Raw genomic sequence first — 18,039 nt, forward strand, 5'->3', positions numbered from 1 at the left:
CAATGTATAAACTTTATAGGCACCGTGTTAAACACCACAGAAATGTCTGCAACATTACCACCTCAGAGAGTGACAGACATAAGGCGGAATGTTCAGTCCCTGTTTCAGTCCAACAGAGTTCAAGTCAAGCTAGTATTGAAAGCGTTAGGCCTCATGGCAGCGGCGATCCTTCTACTCCCATTAGCCCGCTTCCACATGAGAATCCTTCAGTGGATGCTGTTTTCTCAGTGGTCCTTTCAACAGCTCCCAATGACTCACAACATCTTGATAACCCCATCATGCAAGAATCATCTCTCCTGGTGGATGGTTTCCCCTCAGCTTTTTCAGGGCAGACACTTTGCCCCCCCCCAGTTGCCACGGTGACAATGGATGCCTCCCTGATCGGGTGGGGGGGCACTATCAGGGCAGGACGGTCCAGGGCACATGGCAACAATTAGAACGCCACCTGCACATAAATGTCCTGGAGATGAGGGCGGTGCTTTTAACGTTGCATGCACTTCAGAGCTCTCTTCCCACAGGGACTATAGCAATTCAAATGGACAATATGTCTGTGGTGTGGTACATAAACAAGCAGGGTGGAACAAAGTCCTACCCCCTATGTCGAGAAGCACTCAGACTTTGGCAATGGGCGATTTCCTCTCAACGGTTTCTGATAGCAACGCACATCCCCGGGAAGTCCAACATCATAGCGGACAGATTGAGCAGAACTATCCTCATGCCTGACGAGTGGTCTCTAAATCAAGCGGTAGCAGACAGAATATTTCAGAAGTGGGGCCAGCCTTGCTGCGATCTTTTCACAACGCCTCAAAACAGCAAGTGCCTCGACTTCTTCACACTCTTTCCTCTACCAGGCCATCCCCCCAGAGGCGCTCTTGTTCACGATTGGCCCCAGGGTCTTCTATATGCCTTTCCTCCCTTACCATTGATCCCGCAATTAATTCAGAAAGCAACCGCATTGAGATCCAAAATGATCCTCATCGCTCCATTTTGGCCTCGACAGGTATGGTTTCCGTTCCTGCACAGTTACCTACTGGAACAGCCTTGGCATCTGGAACCCCTTCCGGATCTGTTGACCCATCTCACGGGCAAGCTGCATCAGTCTCTTCATTCCCTCAACCTTACAGCTTGGTTGCTCCACTTCCAGCCATAGCCAGGCTTCCCCTTATTTCTCCTCCTGTCCATGATATCATTCTGGCTTCCCATAAGTCCAATACTAGGAAGACGTATGCGAGTAAATGGAAGCGTTTTTCGCTCTGGGCACAAGGTTCTAGACTTTCTGGCGGAGCTCTTTCATTCAGGGTCATCGTCAGCCACTATCAGGGTACAATTAGCGGCCATTGCTAATTTTCATGTGGGGCTCTCAGAAGCAAATATTATGTCCCACAAACTCTGTAAAGCCTTTCTCAAGGGCATCTTTTTGCTTAGACCTCCAGTTAAGGATCCGCCCCCACAATGGGATTTGAATTTGGTTCTAACATCATTGATTCTGCCTCCCTTTGAACCTGCAGCCTCTTGCTCCCTCAAGCTTCTTTCTTGGAAAACTCTGTTTTTAGTAGCCATAACATCTGCCAGAAGGGTATCGGAACTTCAAGCCTTGTCTGTCCATCCCCCTTATTTGGTCTTTCACAAAGACAGGGTAACTCTCAGAACAAATCCTTCCTTCCTACCAAAAGTGTCCTCTGAAGCAAATCTAAACCACTCTATTGACTTGCCTGTCTTCTTACCAGACTATTCCAGCAGGGCTGAACAGAAATTACATTCATTGGATGTTCATCGCCAACTAAGGTATTATCTAGACAGGACAAAACAACTCAGAAAGTCAGACCAGCTCTTTCTCTCTTATGCTGCAGGAAAGAAAGGGCTTCCAGTATCAAAGGTTACTCTTTCCAGATGGTTGACATCTATTATTACCTTCGTCTATGAGTTGAGACACAGGCAACTTCCGTCTAGGCCTAAGGCTCATTCAACCAGGGCACTATCAACATCAGTGGCCTTTCAAGCAAGGTTACCATTAGATGCCATATGTGCAGCAGCTACATGGGCTTCCCAACATACCTTTATTGCCCATTACAAACTTGATATAGCCTCCAGAAATAGAGCTGACTTTGGTTCTACTGTACTCAGGAGTCTGTTCCATTGAGCCACCCAGGACTAAGGTGCTAGGGACGCTGTCCCATCCAGCAAGAATGAAGGCGAGAATGACAACTTAACATTAAGAAGTTATGTTCTTACCATAACGTTCCATGTTAGTTGTCTTCTTCTCGCCTTCTTTCTTGCGTCCCTCCCTCCTGCCCCCTAGCCTGGACAGACTTGAAGGTCTCTGAGTCCTTCCATTTCTTGAGATACAATATGTTACGGTTTCCCCGTGTCTTTAGTGTTACTAGCAGGGAGTCCGTACTTGGAAATGAGGATTATAATAATAATTCTATACTATGTGTTAGCTTCCAAACGAGATCTGGGGAGTTAGCTGCCTCGAGCCGATAAAAATAGCTCTCAAGCTATAGTATAGGGCGAGTCGGAGCTGAGGATTGGCTCCGAACCCATCCAGCAAGAAAGAAGGTGAGAAGAAGACAACTAACATGGAACATTATGGTAAGACAATAACTTCTTATTTTCTCTTATAGCAGAGAAATTGGAAGAAATTAACTCCATTAATGTTATGAGAGTACAAGTAAGCAGTAAGACTCGTCTTTCACAGGAGGATTTGTTAACTGAGCGGGCATATCATGTGTATGCTCCAGATGTGGCCATGAGAAAGCAGCTAAGACCTATATTAGTGAAGATGTAATAATACCAGCAGAAACAGTTGCTCCTGACAAAACTGTGGAAGAACAGAAAAGTATTTGAAACTGGGGATACAAGAGTGTATGTGCAAAATGATTATTTACTGTACACTTGGGAGAACAAAAGTAAGTTTATTCTAACAATCAAGGAATGTTGAAAGGCAGGTGTGAATTATTTTCCTGGAGGATCAGGCATGCTTAGGTGTAAAGCAGACTAAGGAGGAAATAAAGTCTAGCCAACCAACAGTGAGCCAGCAAGGTGAAGGGGGCTGTATCTCTCAGTCTTCTGACAACAGCTCACAACAGCAAAGCCCATAGAGACACTCTGTCAGTGAAATATTTTCTATTGTTCAAAAGAAAAATGTTTAAGCAACAGAAAAAAGCCCAGGAGTTGAGTAAGAGAGTCCATGAGTACCTTGGACTTGAACCAGATTCCAGTGTGCAAGGTCATGATAATCAGAGAAAAGGACCATCAACAATGTGAAATTAATGAATAAATGGGAAAACTTGTAAAACATCAATCCCATTAGATGTAATTTAGACACATGGCCTGAGATTGTGCAAGACGTGACTGAAGAAGGACTGAAAGTTTGATGACTGCTATAAAATGCTGGGAGAACTGTAAAGCATAAGCCCCACTTTGTCACCACTGCTTAGGAGGACACTGAAGGGACTGAAGATGTAACAATTATTTGTAAGTAAAATTTTTTGCTTATATTAATAATTTTTATAAAGAAGTAATAATCTAAAGTTCATGCTACAGTATATTGTAAAAGCAATTCTGCATAGTATGCAGTCAAAGCTATGGTAAATGTGAGGTGGGGGGCTTTTATCAATGTTTGCTGTATATGCTAAGGGATATTAAAGTAAGAAGTATTTCCCTTAATTGTAAGGTGCCCAGGTTTTACACTATAACAAGATAAGAAAGGCTAGAAAGCAGCAAGTTAAAGATAATACAGTGGTGTGATCATGGGCTGCTGGGCGTGTAAAACTGCATTGATACTATATGTAGAAGCCAACTATAACCATTCACCCTGTTATTACACAGATGCATGTCTAGACAGTTTTCTTCTTTTGTTGTTTAACAAATAGGCTTGCAAAACAGGAGGAAATGATTTAGAACATAAACATGGCTGTTATTTCTTGCATTTGCAAAGTTAGTAGCTGTTTATTTTCCATTACCATCTGCTTTTATTTGTAAGCAATGAGCATGTAGGTGTAAGCAAGTAACCAGGAGCAGCCTTGCCGGGTTATTCTGAGTAAAATCTGCAAAGATTCTCTCTTGCATTTGTAAAGTTGCGTTTTTTTTTAATTTTATTAGCAGATGGTCATTTATTTTGGGGGTAGATGCAACAAATTAAGTATAAAAGGTCTGAGCAATGTGCTCAGAGTGAAATGTACAAGATGCAATATAATTAACTTTTACAGTGAAATTGACAAGCAGTTCAGTGAAAATAAATGGAGCTTCAAATTGTGGGAAGGGAGGTGTTATACATGTATTGTCTCCCCAGCAATCTTATTTCTTTAATGCATTAAGTTAAGATTGCACAGTTCAGTTTATTTATTTAAGAATAGTCAGCACACTTCATCTTTAAGCTAAAGGTTAAAGTTTGCTAAAAGAAAGAAAGATGTTTTCTCACATCTGGAAGGGCAGTAGAGATGATAAGGAGAGGTAAGGGGGAACACAGGCTTTCATGTGCACTTGCATCATGGTTGACCCTAACTTTAAAAATAGCTAACTCATATGGGTGCAACCATTTGATTTGGGACATCTGCTCCATTTTGGAGGCATAGACTTACTTTTTTTTAAAAGAATATCGAGTTTTGTGTATTTGGCGAGTTAAATGGGATAGGGGTTTTGAAAATGTATTACATTTTTTTTTTGTTTATTGAGTGTTTTTTTGAAGCATAAAGTTTGGGAAAATCTGACATGGGTTCAGATAGAAATTAGAAGAAACTCAGCCTGATAGTATATGTATGAAAGTTATAAACATGTCCAAAACAGCTGCTGTGTCTAATATTTGGGAGTGGTTGCTTTTTATCAGAATAGCTGCTTTGTCAGTATTAACCTGGAATGTAGATGGCCTTGCAAGTATTGGGGGGGAGGGACAAACAATAAATAGTACTAAATTGTATTAAAGAGTGTCTGATAGTAACCACTATTGCAAGAGATGCATTTTGGATAGAAATGAATATATGAATTTGACAAATAAAGCATTTCAGAAACACATTCAACAGAGTAACATTACCTCATTTTTGTATGAACATATAAAATGAGGTAATGATACTGAAAGGGATTCCAGTGGTGAAGGAAGAAGGGGAAAAGGCAGTAATAGATTTGTGGCAATACAGAGTTATTGGCAAGGAAGGATTATTGTGCTGGCATGCATTTATATTCCACCGGAAACTACTAGTGTGGACCTTAGGATAATTTGGGGAGAAATAATAAGCTTTCAGTAGAGAATATTTTTATGGGTTTGGACTGGAACCTACTTTGTAAAAGTGAAGATGTGTGACCTAGAAGGGAAAACTTAACAGAACAGAAGATAAGTAGCAGGATATATTCACTCCCCAAGATATGATGACTGGGCTAGACTGGATAGAAATTAAATCTGTCCAATAGCTATCAGATCATGCAGCAGTAAAACCTGCAATAAGGATGCAGGGTAATGATGTAAAAAATGATACACTGGTGCTTTCCTACTCATCTGTTAAAAAGAGAGGAATTTATGGGATGAATAATGAATATGATTCAGGAGTTATAAAGGAAGAGAGATGACTTCAGAACAGATTGCTAGAGAGTGGGCTAACATGAAAATTGGATTTTAAAACATTGTGCAAATAAAAAGGATAGAGATGAAGTAACGTGAATTATTTAGGAAGGTTGACAAAGGTTAATGTATTGCAGAAGAATGGGGATCTGACAGAACAAGAGGAGGGACAACTGCGTAGTATGAAAGGGAAAATATGGGAGTATTTGGATAATATGCATGATTTTAGAAAAGTTGCTCTCAAGTAACTGTTTTTCTAGAGTGCATCAACTTTTAGCCTAATGACTTAGACAACAGAAGGTAGAAAATTGTGCATCCAAACAAAAGAAGCCTATGGGAAGAAAAATAAGCAATACTATAGAGGTATTAGGGATATTTCACACATGTTATGAACATTTTTATAAAATAGAGGAATGTGAAAGTAATAGGCAGAGAATGAAATATGTATGGAAGACTTTTATTATGACAAGGGTACAGGCTCAGTAATTAACTGCTAAGACTGAAAAGATGAGGTAAAACTATGATGTATAATCAATCAACAAGGAAGTCTGTAAGAACAGATGGTATTCCTGTGGAGATTTTTGACGTTAGAAAGGAAGAAATTGATAAAGATCTGGAAGGTTTTGTTTAACAATATTTTAATGGGAGGAATCTTGGAAGAAAGCTATAGTGGCTGTTTTACCCAAAGAGGACAAATCCCCTTCAGATCTGACTTCATATAGACCCACTTCAGTTTTAAACCATGTTTATAAAATGTTTGTCTATGCTTGCTAAGAGAATGGCAAAGATGATAGATGTGAACCAGTGTGGTTTTGTGGAGGGGAGATAAATATTTGACAGCAATAATAGAACAGTGATGATCCATAGGAAGGAGAATAAGAAAGTACTGTTATTGTTGGTGAGTCTTGATGTAGAGAAAACATTCACTGAAGTCAGATGAGATTTTATGAGTTCCATAATGGTAGTATTTAGGTTCCCTGATAAAATAATAGGATTAATATGAGGGATATATGAATGGTTGTATGTTGGAATTAAAGTAGGAGGCTTTCTGTATGACCAGCTGTGTTTAAACAGGGAAACCAGGCTATTATTTGCTTTATTTTTAGAGCCATTGTCAAAGAAAATAAGGGATTGACAAACTTAAGTATGTAACTGGTTTGGTACTTAAGAAAACTTAGCTTTGTTTGCAGATAATTGTATTTTTTACTTGATAATCTAGAAAAAAATCACGTCATTCTGGGATATAAAATAAATGAATATAAACCATAAGGCTATGTACCCATGCATAAATTGGTTCAGAGTACCCATACTTATGGAGGTATGAGAATATGATGCATTTGGGTGTATGGATTTAAGAAAAAAGTCTGTTATGACAGCTAACAATATGTGGGAAGAAACTGTACAAAAGGTAATATAGAAGCTGAGAAATGAGAAGCTCTTGGTTATAGATATTGGATAATAAGATTCAAACAGGGAAATGTTTAGTCCCCTTAGTCTTATATACAGGTCAGGCATATTATTATTAATCAGAGAAATTATGAATGATGATAGAGCCGAAATAATTTATTTTGGAAGGAGAAAAGGGCAAGAGGTAAGTGAGATAAGCTGATTCTCCCCATAGAACAACATGCACATTTATTTATTTATTTATTTATTCCAGTTTGGTGACCGGGGAGGTCCACTGGGCCAAAGAGCCCATTTTCAGTGGAGGCCCGGGGAGAAAAGCTCCACAATACAATGTTACAAGACATAATGATAACATTTTTTTGGAAGTACAAATAAAATTCAAAGATAAAAATGATTTACATACAAAAGAACATTGTGACAAACTACATCTTTAGATCACATTTTTAGAAGTACAAATAGAATTCAAAGATAAAAATGAGTTACATACAAAAGGTTGATTTTTTTAAAATCGTAGGTAGTAAGCATTCAAGTTGGTAGTCCTTCAATTCAGTAACATTTGAAGTTAAGGAAAGAGTCTGGGAGGATGATAGGAAAATTGCATAGGGTTGGGAGTAGTTGTTAGTTACCTTAGCAGTGTGTGACTAAGAGAGAAATATGGAGGCAATGAAGGTTAGCCAAGAGAGAAGGAAGAGGGGAGCTTGGGGGTATAGAGTGAAGTGTGCAGTTACATTTTCGGTGAGTATGCAGGTAGGAGATGAGTTGAGTTTTGAAGGAGTCTAGGTTGTCACAGGTCCTCAGGACAGAGGGAAGGGCATTCCATTTTTAGCAAGGGAAAAAGAGTAAAAGTTGACCGGCTGGGCGTTTGGGTTTGTGGATGGAAATAAGGTTTTGCTTAGAAGCTCTAAGGGGTCTGGGGGGGTGTAAGGTTGGAGAATATTGGATAGTGTGGGGCAGACGGTGGGTTGAAAGATTAATTTGTGGGCTGAGACAATTTGGAGGTAGTCTAGTTGATTGTGGAGTTCAAGCCAATTTAGAGTTTGTAGTGATGTGCAGTGATGAGAGAGGGAATTTGCCTTGGAGGCAAATTTCGAAATTTTATTGTAGCATACTTCCAGTTTGGAGGTTAGGGTAGAGGATAGATTTGTAAGCAGGGGGGCACCATATAGAAGAGATGGGAGGAGATATGTAGTGGCTAAGGTATGTCGAGTAGAGGGGGAGAGGAATTGATTATTTCTGTATAGCAGGCCGAGTTTTATTTGGGTTTTTTTATGTTAAGTTGGATATGAGTATTGAATTTTAAGTGTTCATCGATTGTGACCCCCTAGGAGTTTTGCTGAGGGAACGGTGTTAATGTTGGAGTTGTTAAGGCAAGAAATTTGAAATTATTTTTTTTTGGTGGTGGTGGATTTTGAGTGGGTGAAAAGAAGAATCTTAGTTTTGTTAGCGTTAAGTGAGAGGTGATTTTCGTGGATCCATTTTTCCGTGGTTGTGAAGGCGGTTTGAGTTAGAGATCGGAGTTCTTTAAAGCTGGAAGCAGAGCAGATCAAAGTAGAGTCGTCTGCGTATTGGACAATTTTGGTATTGGGAATAGCTTTGTGGAAATCATTTAAGAAGATGTTAAATAGAAGAGGGCCAAGTATAGAGCCTTGGGGAACTCATGTGGGGATAGGAAGGAAGCTGGAGGAGGCTTGGCCCCATTTCACGGCTTGGGACCTGTCAGAAAGATAGCTAGAAAACCAGGATAGAGTTTTTGGAGAGATGTTGAGGTTAGATAGATGGTTTAGTGGATGGGAGTGGGAGATGGTATCAAAAGCTTTAGATAGATCTAAGAAAACAGATGAAACTAAGTTACCAGAGTCTCGAGCTGAATTTACAAAGTGTAAGAAGGAGAGAAGGGCTGTGTTAGTATTATGCCCAGGGAGGAAACCGTGTTGGGTGGGAGAGAGTAGCTGGTGTTCAGTTAGGAATGGCATGAGCTGCAGGTGGATGCATTTTTCAAGAATTTTTGAGATAGGAGAGAGGATGGCTATGGGGCGGAAGTTAGAGAAATTACAATTCTTGCCAACTTTGTGGAGTGGGAGAATAAAAGCAGAGCGCCATAGTTTGGGTACATAAGACTCGAGAAGAGATCTATTTATCAGGATGCTAATAGAGAGAGCAATACTGTCGGAGGCAATTTTTGAGAAGGAGGAGGGGATGTTGTCAGGGGCATTGGTGCAAAGTTTGAGTTTTGAGAGAAGTTTTTTATAAAGTGGGTAGTTACGGGTTTGAGTTTAAAGATATGGGAAGAGGGAGGAGAGGATGTGGGGACTTGGGAAGGGGGGTGGGGGATATTGTTGGGGAAGGTTTTGGTTAGTTCAGCAATAGAAGAGGTAAAGAAGGAGTTTAATAGATTGGCAATTTCTTGGTCAGATTTGCTGGTATCAGGGCAAGGGTTCTTTGTTGTACCAGGCTTAAGAAGCGAGTTAATAGAATTCCAGAATTGTTTGGGATTTTTTTCATGATTTATTTGTAAATGGTTGTAGTGAGACTTTTTATCTCTTGTGACATGTTTTTTGGCTAGGTTTCGTAACTGTTTGTATTTAAGTAAGTATTCAGGTTGTTTATGATGGAGATAGTTTTTCCAAGATTTATCTCTTTGTTGCATAATTTTCTTGGTTTCTTTAGTAAGCCAAGGGGCAGTCTTGGCTTTGACTCTTAGTACGAATTGGAGCTAAGGAGTTTAGGACAGTAAGGAATTTAGAGTTGAAGAAGTGAACGGCTTCATCTAGGGGTAGGGTTTTTAGTGGGTTCCAGTTAGTGAATTTGAGGGAATCAGAGAACGTGGAGGGGTTAAAGTTGGTTAAGTTGCGAGTGTGTAAGAGTTTATGGGAGAAGGAGGAAGAGGGTGTTGTTCTGTGGGTGAAGGCAGGGAGGTGATGATCTAGACTAGAGGGTCTGGAATGACACCAGTTGATGTGGTTTTGTTTGGATGAGACACCAGGATCCAGTCTAGGATGGAGCCTGTGAGGTTGGTTTTGTTGGGCCTAGTGGTAGAGTTAATAAGTTGTGTGAGATTGAAATGATTGATAGATAAGGTGGGATTTTGGTCACTGATTTTTTTGCCAATTAATATTTACATCTCCTATAATGTAAGTTTCGTGTTTAATATTTGAGGAGGACCAGGAGAGGATGTCTTCCAAGGTATTGGTGTTGTTACCAGGCGGAATATAAAGGAGATAATGCAGATACTTTTATGGTCATTTAATTTTAGAATGTCGATTACTAGTTCAGCATTATGAAAGGAAAGGGATAGGATTTGGGAAGGGAATGATGGATAAGTGATTAGCGTAGATTAGTGCTACACCACCACCTCTTTTGCTTATGCGGCGGAGGGATTGAAAACCGAGGGGAAGGAATTCAGTGTCGGTTATGTGTGGTTTTAACCAAGTTTCAGAGATGGCTACAGTAATCAGGTGAATTATGGTTTAGCCAAGCATGAAAGATGGTGAATTTATTAGTTAAACTTTGGGCATTGATGGTGAGAAATTTGAGGTCTTTACAATTTGGTTTGTTGTTGAAGTTATGGTTATTTGTTTGAGACATGTTTGTTCCAGGGTTGGGATGAATATCGCCTGCTAGGCTGAGGAAAGAGAGAAGGTGAGTAAGTTTGTTGGGCTTTAGTTTGTTATGGAAAGGATGGAAGGGGGTGGGTTTAGGTTTGTAGTATTTATTAGGGATTTGGAAGAGTTTTAATTTTAATAGAAAGGAGGAGTGAATGGGGTTAAAGAGGCAGAGATATTGTGGTAATGATTTGTAGGGTGTGGTGGGGGAGGTGGATATGCAGGGTTTAGGTGAAAGTTGGTATAAGAGGTGGAATGGTATAGAGGAAGAAGGATGAGGAGTAGGAGTAGTGCAGGGGTAGGGATTGTGGTAGGAATGAAAGGCATCATAGAATGAGAGTTTGATTAGAGGTGAAAATAAATTTGTAGGTTAGATGGAGTTAGGTAAGGCAGGTGGTGGGATGGAGGGTAGTTTAAAGGATAAGGTTGGTGGTGGGGAGTTTTGGGGAAAGTGGGTGGAGTAATCTTGCAAGGGGATTGGGTGATGTAAGTGGGAGGGAGTATGGGATGACAAATAAATGTAGGACCACTAGGGGGTGGGTGGGAATTGGGGCAGGGTAGGGGAGCGGAGTGAGCCTGCAGGGCAAACGGAGCGGGATAGAGCAACAGGGCAAAAGAGTCCAGCTGAAAAAGTATCAGCCACTGCAGGTTGGAGCTGGGGTAAGTTGGTAGAAGTACAGAAAGATTGGGTGGAGGTAAGTGGGGTTTGAGCAACTCGGGGAAAGAGAAAAGTATAAAGGAGGGGAAAGTGGAGTAAAATAAGGGGAGGTTTGGCTTTCAAAGGGTTTAGAGGAGAAATTGGAGTAAAGATTAGAATGGAGTAGGAGCAGGCAAATGTGGAATAGTGCTGCCACCTAGTGGAGAAAGGAGAAAAAGGCAGGCAGAGAATGATAGGGAGTAAAGAAATAGAGCAAATGGACAAAGGCTTAGGTAGAGAGAAAAACAAAAAGGGGCTGAAAGGTAAGTTTTCAGAGGGGTACAGAAGAAGGATAGGGGGCCGGAGATCAGTAAGTACCACTGAGGGGAGTGTTTTGCGGTCTACGGTAGGCTGCTGTGTCACGCTCACAGAGGGACCGGTTAACTAATAAGAAGGCTGTGATAGGTATAAGGCTACATACATTCACTGAAAGATTCTTTAGGGATTCCACTCTGTTCCTTTTTCAAAGGAGAGCCCAGTTTAGTAAACAAAATACGTCCAGTTGAGGTGGCTGAGCTTTTGCAGGAGGTAGTCTGTATATTCAGGAGGTAGAGCAGGACCTTCATGGGTGGTGTACTGTAGAGAGAGAGGGAAAAATAAATAAAAATAAGTATTTGGGGAAGAGAGGAGGCAAATGTAAGAAGTAGGGAGAGAAGAGGAGGAATACAGAATAGTAGGAGTTAGTGTAGAATAAGGAGGAAAACTTGAAAAAACAGAGGATAGATCTAGAGCAAGGGTAAGTTTGAGGGAGAGTTGAAATTGTAAGGTAGAGATAGAGAGAAAAAGTTAATGAAAATTGAAGGTGAAGTTAGAGGAGAGCAATTAATTGAGGGGGAATGTAAGAGGAGGCAGGGAGAGAAATGCAGTAGAGAAAAAAATATATATTTTTTGCTATCATCCAGTACAATTAGAGTCAAATGCAGTTATGCAATGCAGCAGATAAAATTACAGGAATAGTAACACAGTACTAAATGTCAGGAAAACAGAAATAGTAACACAGTATTAATGTCTGGCAAACAGATACATTTGAAACAGGTTATGAAAAGTAAGTAGTATACCTCTATAAAATATGCAAGCAGTTAAATATGAAAGAAAAAGAGAAAAAAATCCCAAACAAAATGGCTAGACTGCTGCTGGTTGAACAGGCAATTATGTATATTTTAGCTGTTCAATAGGTGGCTAGACTGCTGTAGGTTAAACAGAAAAAAGGTAGGGCTCTATAAAATGCCCAGTACAATAACAGGTTAGATTGTATAACTATTGGCTGAAAGAGGAGACATGCTGTAGAATTACCTGAATTTTAAGGGGTACGTTAGAGCTACACAGTTAAGCTTCATATCCAGAACTCAAGCAGAAGGTTTTAAATCAAAGTGGCAAATGATGATAAAACATGGAAGGAATTCAAGAGATAGAGAAACTAAGGTTTTGGATGCAAGTCCTTCAGCATGCAAAATATTGTAGTCATAAACTAGCAGGACATTTTCTATGAGCTAAGTCAGTATGAGAATGGAGAAAGGATATTTTACCAATAGTTTTGTCTGTAAGTACAAGTAAAGAAAATGTGCAAGAGGGGGATGTAATTTTCTAGAGGAAATTAGCAAAGAAATCAAGATATTTCTAAAGACAACCACAAAGCATTCTGTAACTATGTCAAGAGTCTCAATGGCAACACTCATATCTGCTCTGAGTTACAGTACAATGGCACTAAATATACAGAACCAACTGATATTGCCAACATCCTGGCAGATAGGCTCAGTGCTAACTTTACCCCCCCACCCTAAAGGGCCCATCTCTATACCAGAAGAATGCAAAGTTCCTGTAATCACGGCTGCACAGGTAAAATCCACAACATCCCAGGCTGCGTTCTACATGAACTACAAAATGAACTGGCACCCTAATTAAGCACCATGTTCAGTCATAGCCTCACCTCATGCTTTGTGCCCACTGAATGGCGCACGATGATGGTTATCCCACTCCACAAAGGGGGAGCCACCACGGACCCCAAGAACTACCGCCCCATTAGCCTAACAAGCCTGGTCTGCAAGGCCATGGAACGTATCATCATAGAACTTATAAACAAAGACATTGGTAATCTTCAAACTCTGGACCCCACCCAGTTCGAGTTTGTAAAAGACAGATCATGTCTTCTAAACCTGACTGACTTCTTTGAAGCAGCCACCAAAGCCGTAGACAAGGATAAGGTGGTTCACACAGCCTATCTAGATCTTGCCAAGGCTTTTGACACCCTCCCCCACTCTGGAATTATAGATAAACTCACTAAACTAGGTATAAATCCCTATGTCACAAGATGGGTTGCCAACTGGATCACTGACAACCCACACTGTGAAAGTAGCAGACTCCAAATCTGACTTCAGACCAGTGACAAGTGGAGTACAACAGGGTTCAGTCCTGGGTCCTCTCCTGTTTGGTATTTACTTTTCTGAAGTACAGGCTAACACAGAAGGTCTTTGCCTAATGAAGTTTGCAGATGACTGCAAACTAGGAGCCATAATTGAAACTCCTAACGATATGGACAATCCTACAAAAGGGCCTCACTGAGACAGATGCTTGTTGTCAAAGGCATGGCCTCAAGCTCAGTGCCAAAAAGTGCATTGTCATTCCCTTTGGTAAAAACTCTGTACCCATGAGGTACCACCTACTTAACACTGAAAGTATGATAAGAGACCTTGGGACCCAGGTAGACAGTAGTCTCTCCTTTGATAATCACATCGCCACAGTAGTCAGGAAATCCTTCTACGCGGCACACCTCATCACAAAAGGTTTCTCATCCAGGAAATAAGAGGTCATTGTTCCCCTCGACTCGTCACTCATTAGACCCATTATAGAGTACAACGCTCCTTTTGATATGTACTTCACAAGACATCTACAACAACTGGAAAGGCCACAGAAATACATCACAAAGGGGATTATTGGCCTCTAACAGATGCCCTACGCAGACCGTCTCAAAAAACTCCAGCTTTACTCCGTCGCATATTGCCTACTCAGAGGTGATCTCTGCCCAACATACAAAGCTATGTCAAACCCAGAGCTGTTGGACATGCTCCACTTAAAGAAATCTCAATCCCTCTGAGCTACACGCTCTAGGGACCTAAACCTTGTCACCACAATAAACAGAACATGCTGGAGGGATAGATTCCTGTCCCAGAGACTTTCCATACTCTGGAACAAACTACCTATCTATATCAAACAAAGCTCCTCAGTAGCACTCTTCAAGAAAAATCTTGATGATTGGATGGGAAATAGGAAATTCACCCCGGGTATCACCTCTGTGGCTCTACTCAACAGAGGCACAGGAAAACAATTTTCTTGGGTGACGAAAGCCAGGGTACCTTTTTGGCTAGGCTTGTATAGGCCCTAGGGCCGATAGTCTAGTACCTACCTGTGAAGCAAAGATAATGCAGTGGCTTGAGGCTAAATAGTAGTTTGGACTGCAGGTCAGAGATTGCCTTTTCTATCAAAGCTTGATATGTATGGAAAGAGAAAGGGCTAGCAGCTGCTGTGTGAAAGACCAGGTCTGGTAGAGATTTTAGCTGAGTCTACAACAGAAGCTGTTATTTAAAAGGTGAGAACTAGCAGGATTTATATTGCGTGTTAACAGTAAGACTCAGTCGTAGAAGTTTGGGAAAAGATAGTAGAATTGTAATTTACAAAAAGGAAAATTGGGAAGAAATTTGTAAAGTTGCCAAATATATGCAAAAGTCCAGAAAGTTTTTGCATGGCAGTATTTACATAACCAGGTAGCCTTCAAAGGATTTGTCATCGTGTTGGTAGTAAATCCTGGAAGTGTAATGAGAAAGAGAGGTAACTGGTAACATGTTTTTTGGAATGTAATGAGTTTGCAGATTGTAAATATTTCCTACAGAGTACTTTGACAGAAATGTTGGGGGAACAGAAGTTGTAACTAAGGAAAGATTCTTTGGAAATATGATCCAAATTGCTTAGACATAGTAAGACCTTACTAAGTGTCTAAGTGCCCAAAATCGAATTACTAGAAAATGGAAATCAAAATCTATTCCCAGTATCAAGAAAGTTCTGCATGTTGTAAAGGAGATAAAAATAACTGGGTTTACTATTAAAATTGTGAATGGAGATGCTCTGCAGATGGAAAACTCGAAACATAGATGTTCGATTTTCCATGTTGCTGAACATCTCCGTGTTCGAAAGTTCATATCAGCGAATGTGCAGTGCATTCACTGATATGAACTCAACGTACTGTACAGAGATCGTGGTATAGTGTGGTTTGGGAAATTCTTCTCTTTCCACACTGCAGTGTGATCTTGGAGTTAAAATATACAGTTAGCAGGGGGTGTGGGGATGCAGCACCCCACAGGAGGGAGGTGCAAGGGGTCTTTGCCCCTCTCAAAAATGTGATGTGAGACGTAGGAGTTTAGTTTACCTGCGCTCCTACACAGACATCATGTGATGTGTTCGACTACAGTGTCACATCTGCTGTATTCATTCAGCTGATTCGACGTTGTGCGTTGTTGAATGTTTTTGTTTTCCGAATTATGTTTCAGTATCCTGAGTGGGAATTATTTTGTCCCGCAACATTTTGAAAGTAAACCAACTGGAGGTGGAATTGTTAGAAAAGGGAAGGAGAAAATTTCTTAGAAATAAATGGAATTTGTGAGAACAAAACATGCAGAATGATGTTCAAGAAGAGGAGTGAGGTTTCAGGAAAGACAGGAATTGAGCAAGTTATTTAATGCTAGATTGAAAGAAATTTGTTACTTAGAAAAAATGTATGTCTACTGAATAATGGCAATACCAATAACAGTAACAATGGAAGCTGATATTTCAGTTTTTTATTAATGTTTGTAAACACATTATAGAGTAAAATGTGGTGATTTAATAAAGTTGTTATTAAAAAAAAAAAAAAAAGGTTGTAGCACAAAGTTGTCGCATGGTGGAGGGCAGCCATCTCACCCTGTGTGTGAATTGACAATGTCCTATGACCCGAGCTTGCTGTAGCATTGAGGAAAACCTACAAGAAAAAAAAGATCATCTCTGTATGTGAAACTTCTGTGTGTGTGTTTGTGTGTATATATGAATGAATGAATGAATATGCACAGAGGCATGTTATATTACAACACTATTCCAAGTTTTTGAATTGATTTTGTATGCCCGAGTTGTGATCTCATCAGTGACTTCAAGCAGAAATGAGAAAAGTCAGTTCAAGTGAACATGCTAGTACTTAACGTACAATATACTGTTATGAATGTGCCTTTTCATATTGGTTTACTTAATGCTGTTACTGTAAATCTAACACTGCATGTGAGAACTGCAAGGAATGATCAACAGCTTTGTAGGCGACAACCTTAGAGTGGCTATTATGTATTGGCTGTTGTCTACCACACGAAGTAAAGTATTTAATAACTTCTGTAGATTTTAATTTGATGCACCACAGTTCATGTTTTGTGAAACTTGTCATGTTTTAGCTGTATATAATCTTTAGAATGGAATGCAGTGACCTCAGTTTTCCTCATGTAGTTAAAATCCAACAATTTAGTTTTGTTGTAAACAACATTTAGAGCATCACCTTATTCTGGTATAAAGGACATAGTGAAAAGTACAGATAGGGGAAAATAACTCTGAGGTGTTTTCACTTCGTCACGTTTTTATTGAAAAATAAAAATACAGTCCATTAAGTGCCTTTGTCTGTATGTAACAAAGACTTTATTCTGATGAAGTCTTTGTTACATACTGACGAAAGCGTTTAATGTACTGTATTTTTATTTTTTAATAAAAAACGTGACTTGAAGTGAGGACATAGTGAAACAGTCTTGCGTGTACTTGTGCCTGCAGTGGAACTTGATATCCTCATAATTTTATTGTTTGCTGGCCATAACTTTTCCCTTGAGCCATTTCAGAGGGTTAGAGTGCTGAAGTGAAGGATTTTTGAATTGATTGTTGCATTTGATTTTCTTTAGATTTGTGGCAGAGCGTGGAGCCTCAAGGCTGCTGGATCATGTAGAGAAAATTGATGAAATCTATAAACTTCCTGAAATACAGGGCAAGACCAGAAAACAAAGAACATTGGATGTAGTTTCCCTTCCATTGCTCAGAACACCCAAACTCAGGTATGTGATGAAATTATTAGGTTTGTTTGTTCTTATGATGTGGTTAAATAATCATCCGTATCCCACAGATTAGTGTAGTGGGGTGAACGTTTTCTGCTTCTTCACTTCTACTTTAATTTCTTCTTATCCATGTTTTTATTTAACATTCGCACACTCTGCCCAGCTGCAGATATACAAGTATGTATATATAGTAGTAATTGGTTGGTTGGAAATGGATATAGCTATGAAGTTGCAGTGTCTGCAGTTAAATAATTGAAATTTGGAAGGCTAGCCTTTCTATTTCTTTTCTCTAAATAATATGCTGGATTAGATGTTCATGTTTTCCTAATTTGTAGGTCAGTTCTGTTTATAAAGAAAATTGCAAAAAAAACTTTGATTTAAAGGAGTTTTATGGGTTACTTCAGTTTACAAATTAGGACTTGGGCTTTTCTTTCCTTCCTCTGCAGCAGACATGAATGGAAAGCACATTTTGTCATGTTTTCAATAAAAAGAGGACTCTTGGCTCACACACACACACACACACACACACACACACACACACACACACACACACACACACACACACACACTAGTATAGAGATCTAATATTTGACATTAAAATGTAGGCACTATTTAATTAGTAAACACTACAATATGGAGGACAAACAAGACCATATAATTAAAAATGAGTAAGAAAAA

The 18,039-nt window shown here is 39.8% G+C and overlaps 1 protein-coding gene across 1 annotated transcript in view; it reads left to right on the top strand.

Moving 5' to 3' along the window:
* The window catches only part of TEP1 (telomerase associated protein 1), a 2,704,809-nt gene that overhangs the window by 976,746 nt on the left and 1,710,024 nt on the right, over positions 1-18,039 (top strand). The window contains exon 15 of the mRNA XM_044058078.1: positions 17,212-17,361. Coding sequence (XP_043914013.1) covers positions 17,212-17,361 — 150 coding nt within the window. The remainder of the gene's footprint in view (positions 1-17,211; positions 17,362-18,039) is intronic.

Source organism: Protopterus annectens, chromosome 16.part0 (genome assembly GCF_019279795.1).
Source record: "Protopterus annectens isolate FY-2018-M chromosome 16.part0, PAN1.0, whole genome shotgun sequence".
NCBI classification, from domain to species: Eukaryota; Metazoa; Chordata; order Ceratodontiformes; family Protopteridae; genus Protopterus; species Protopterus annectens.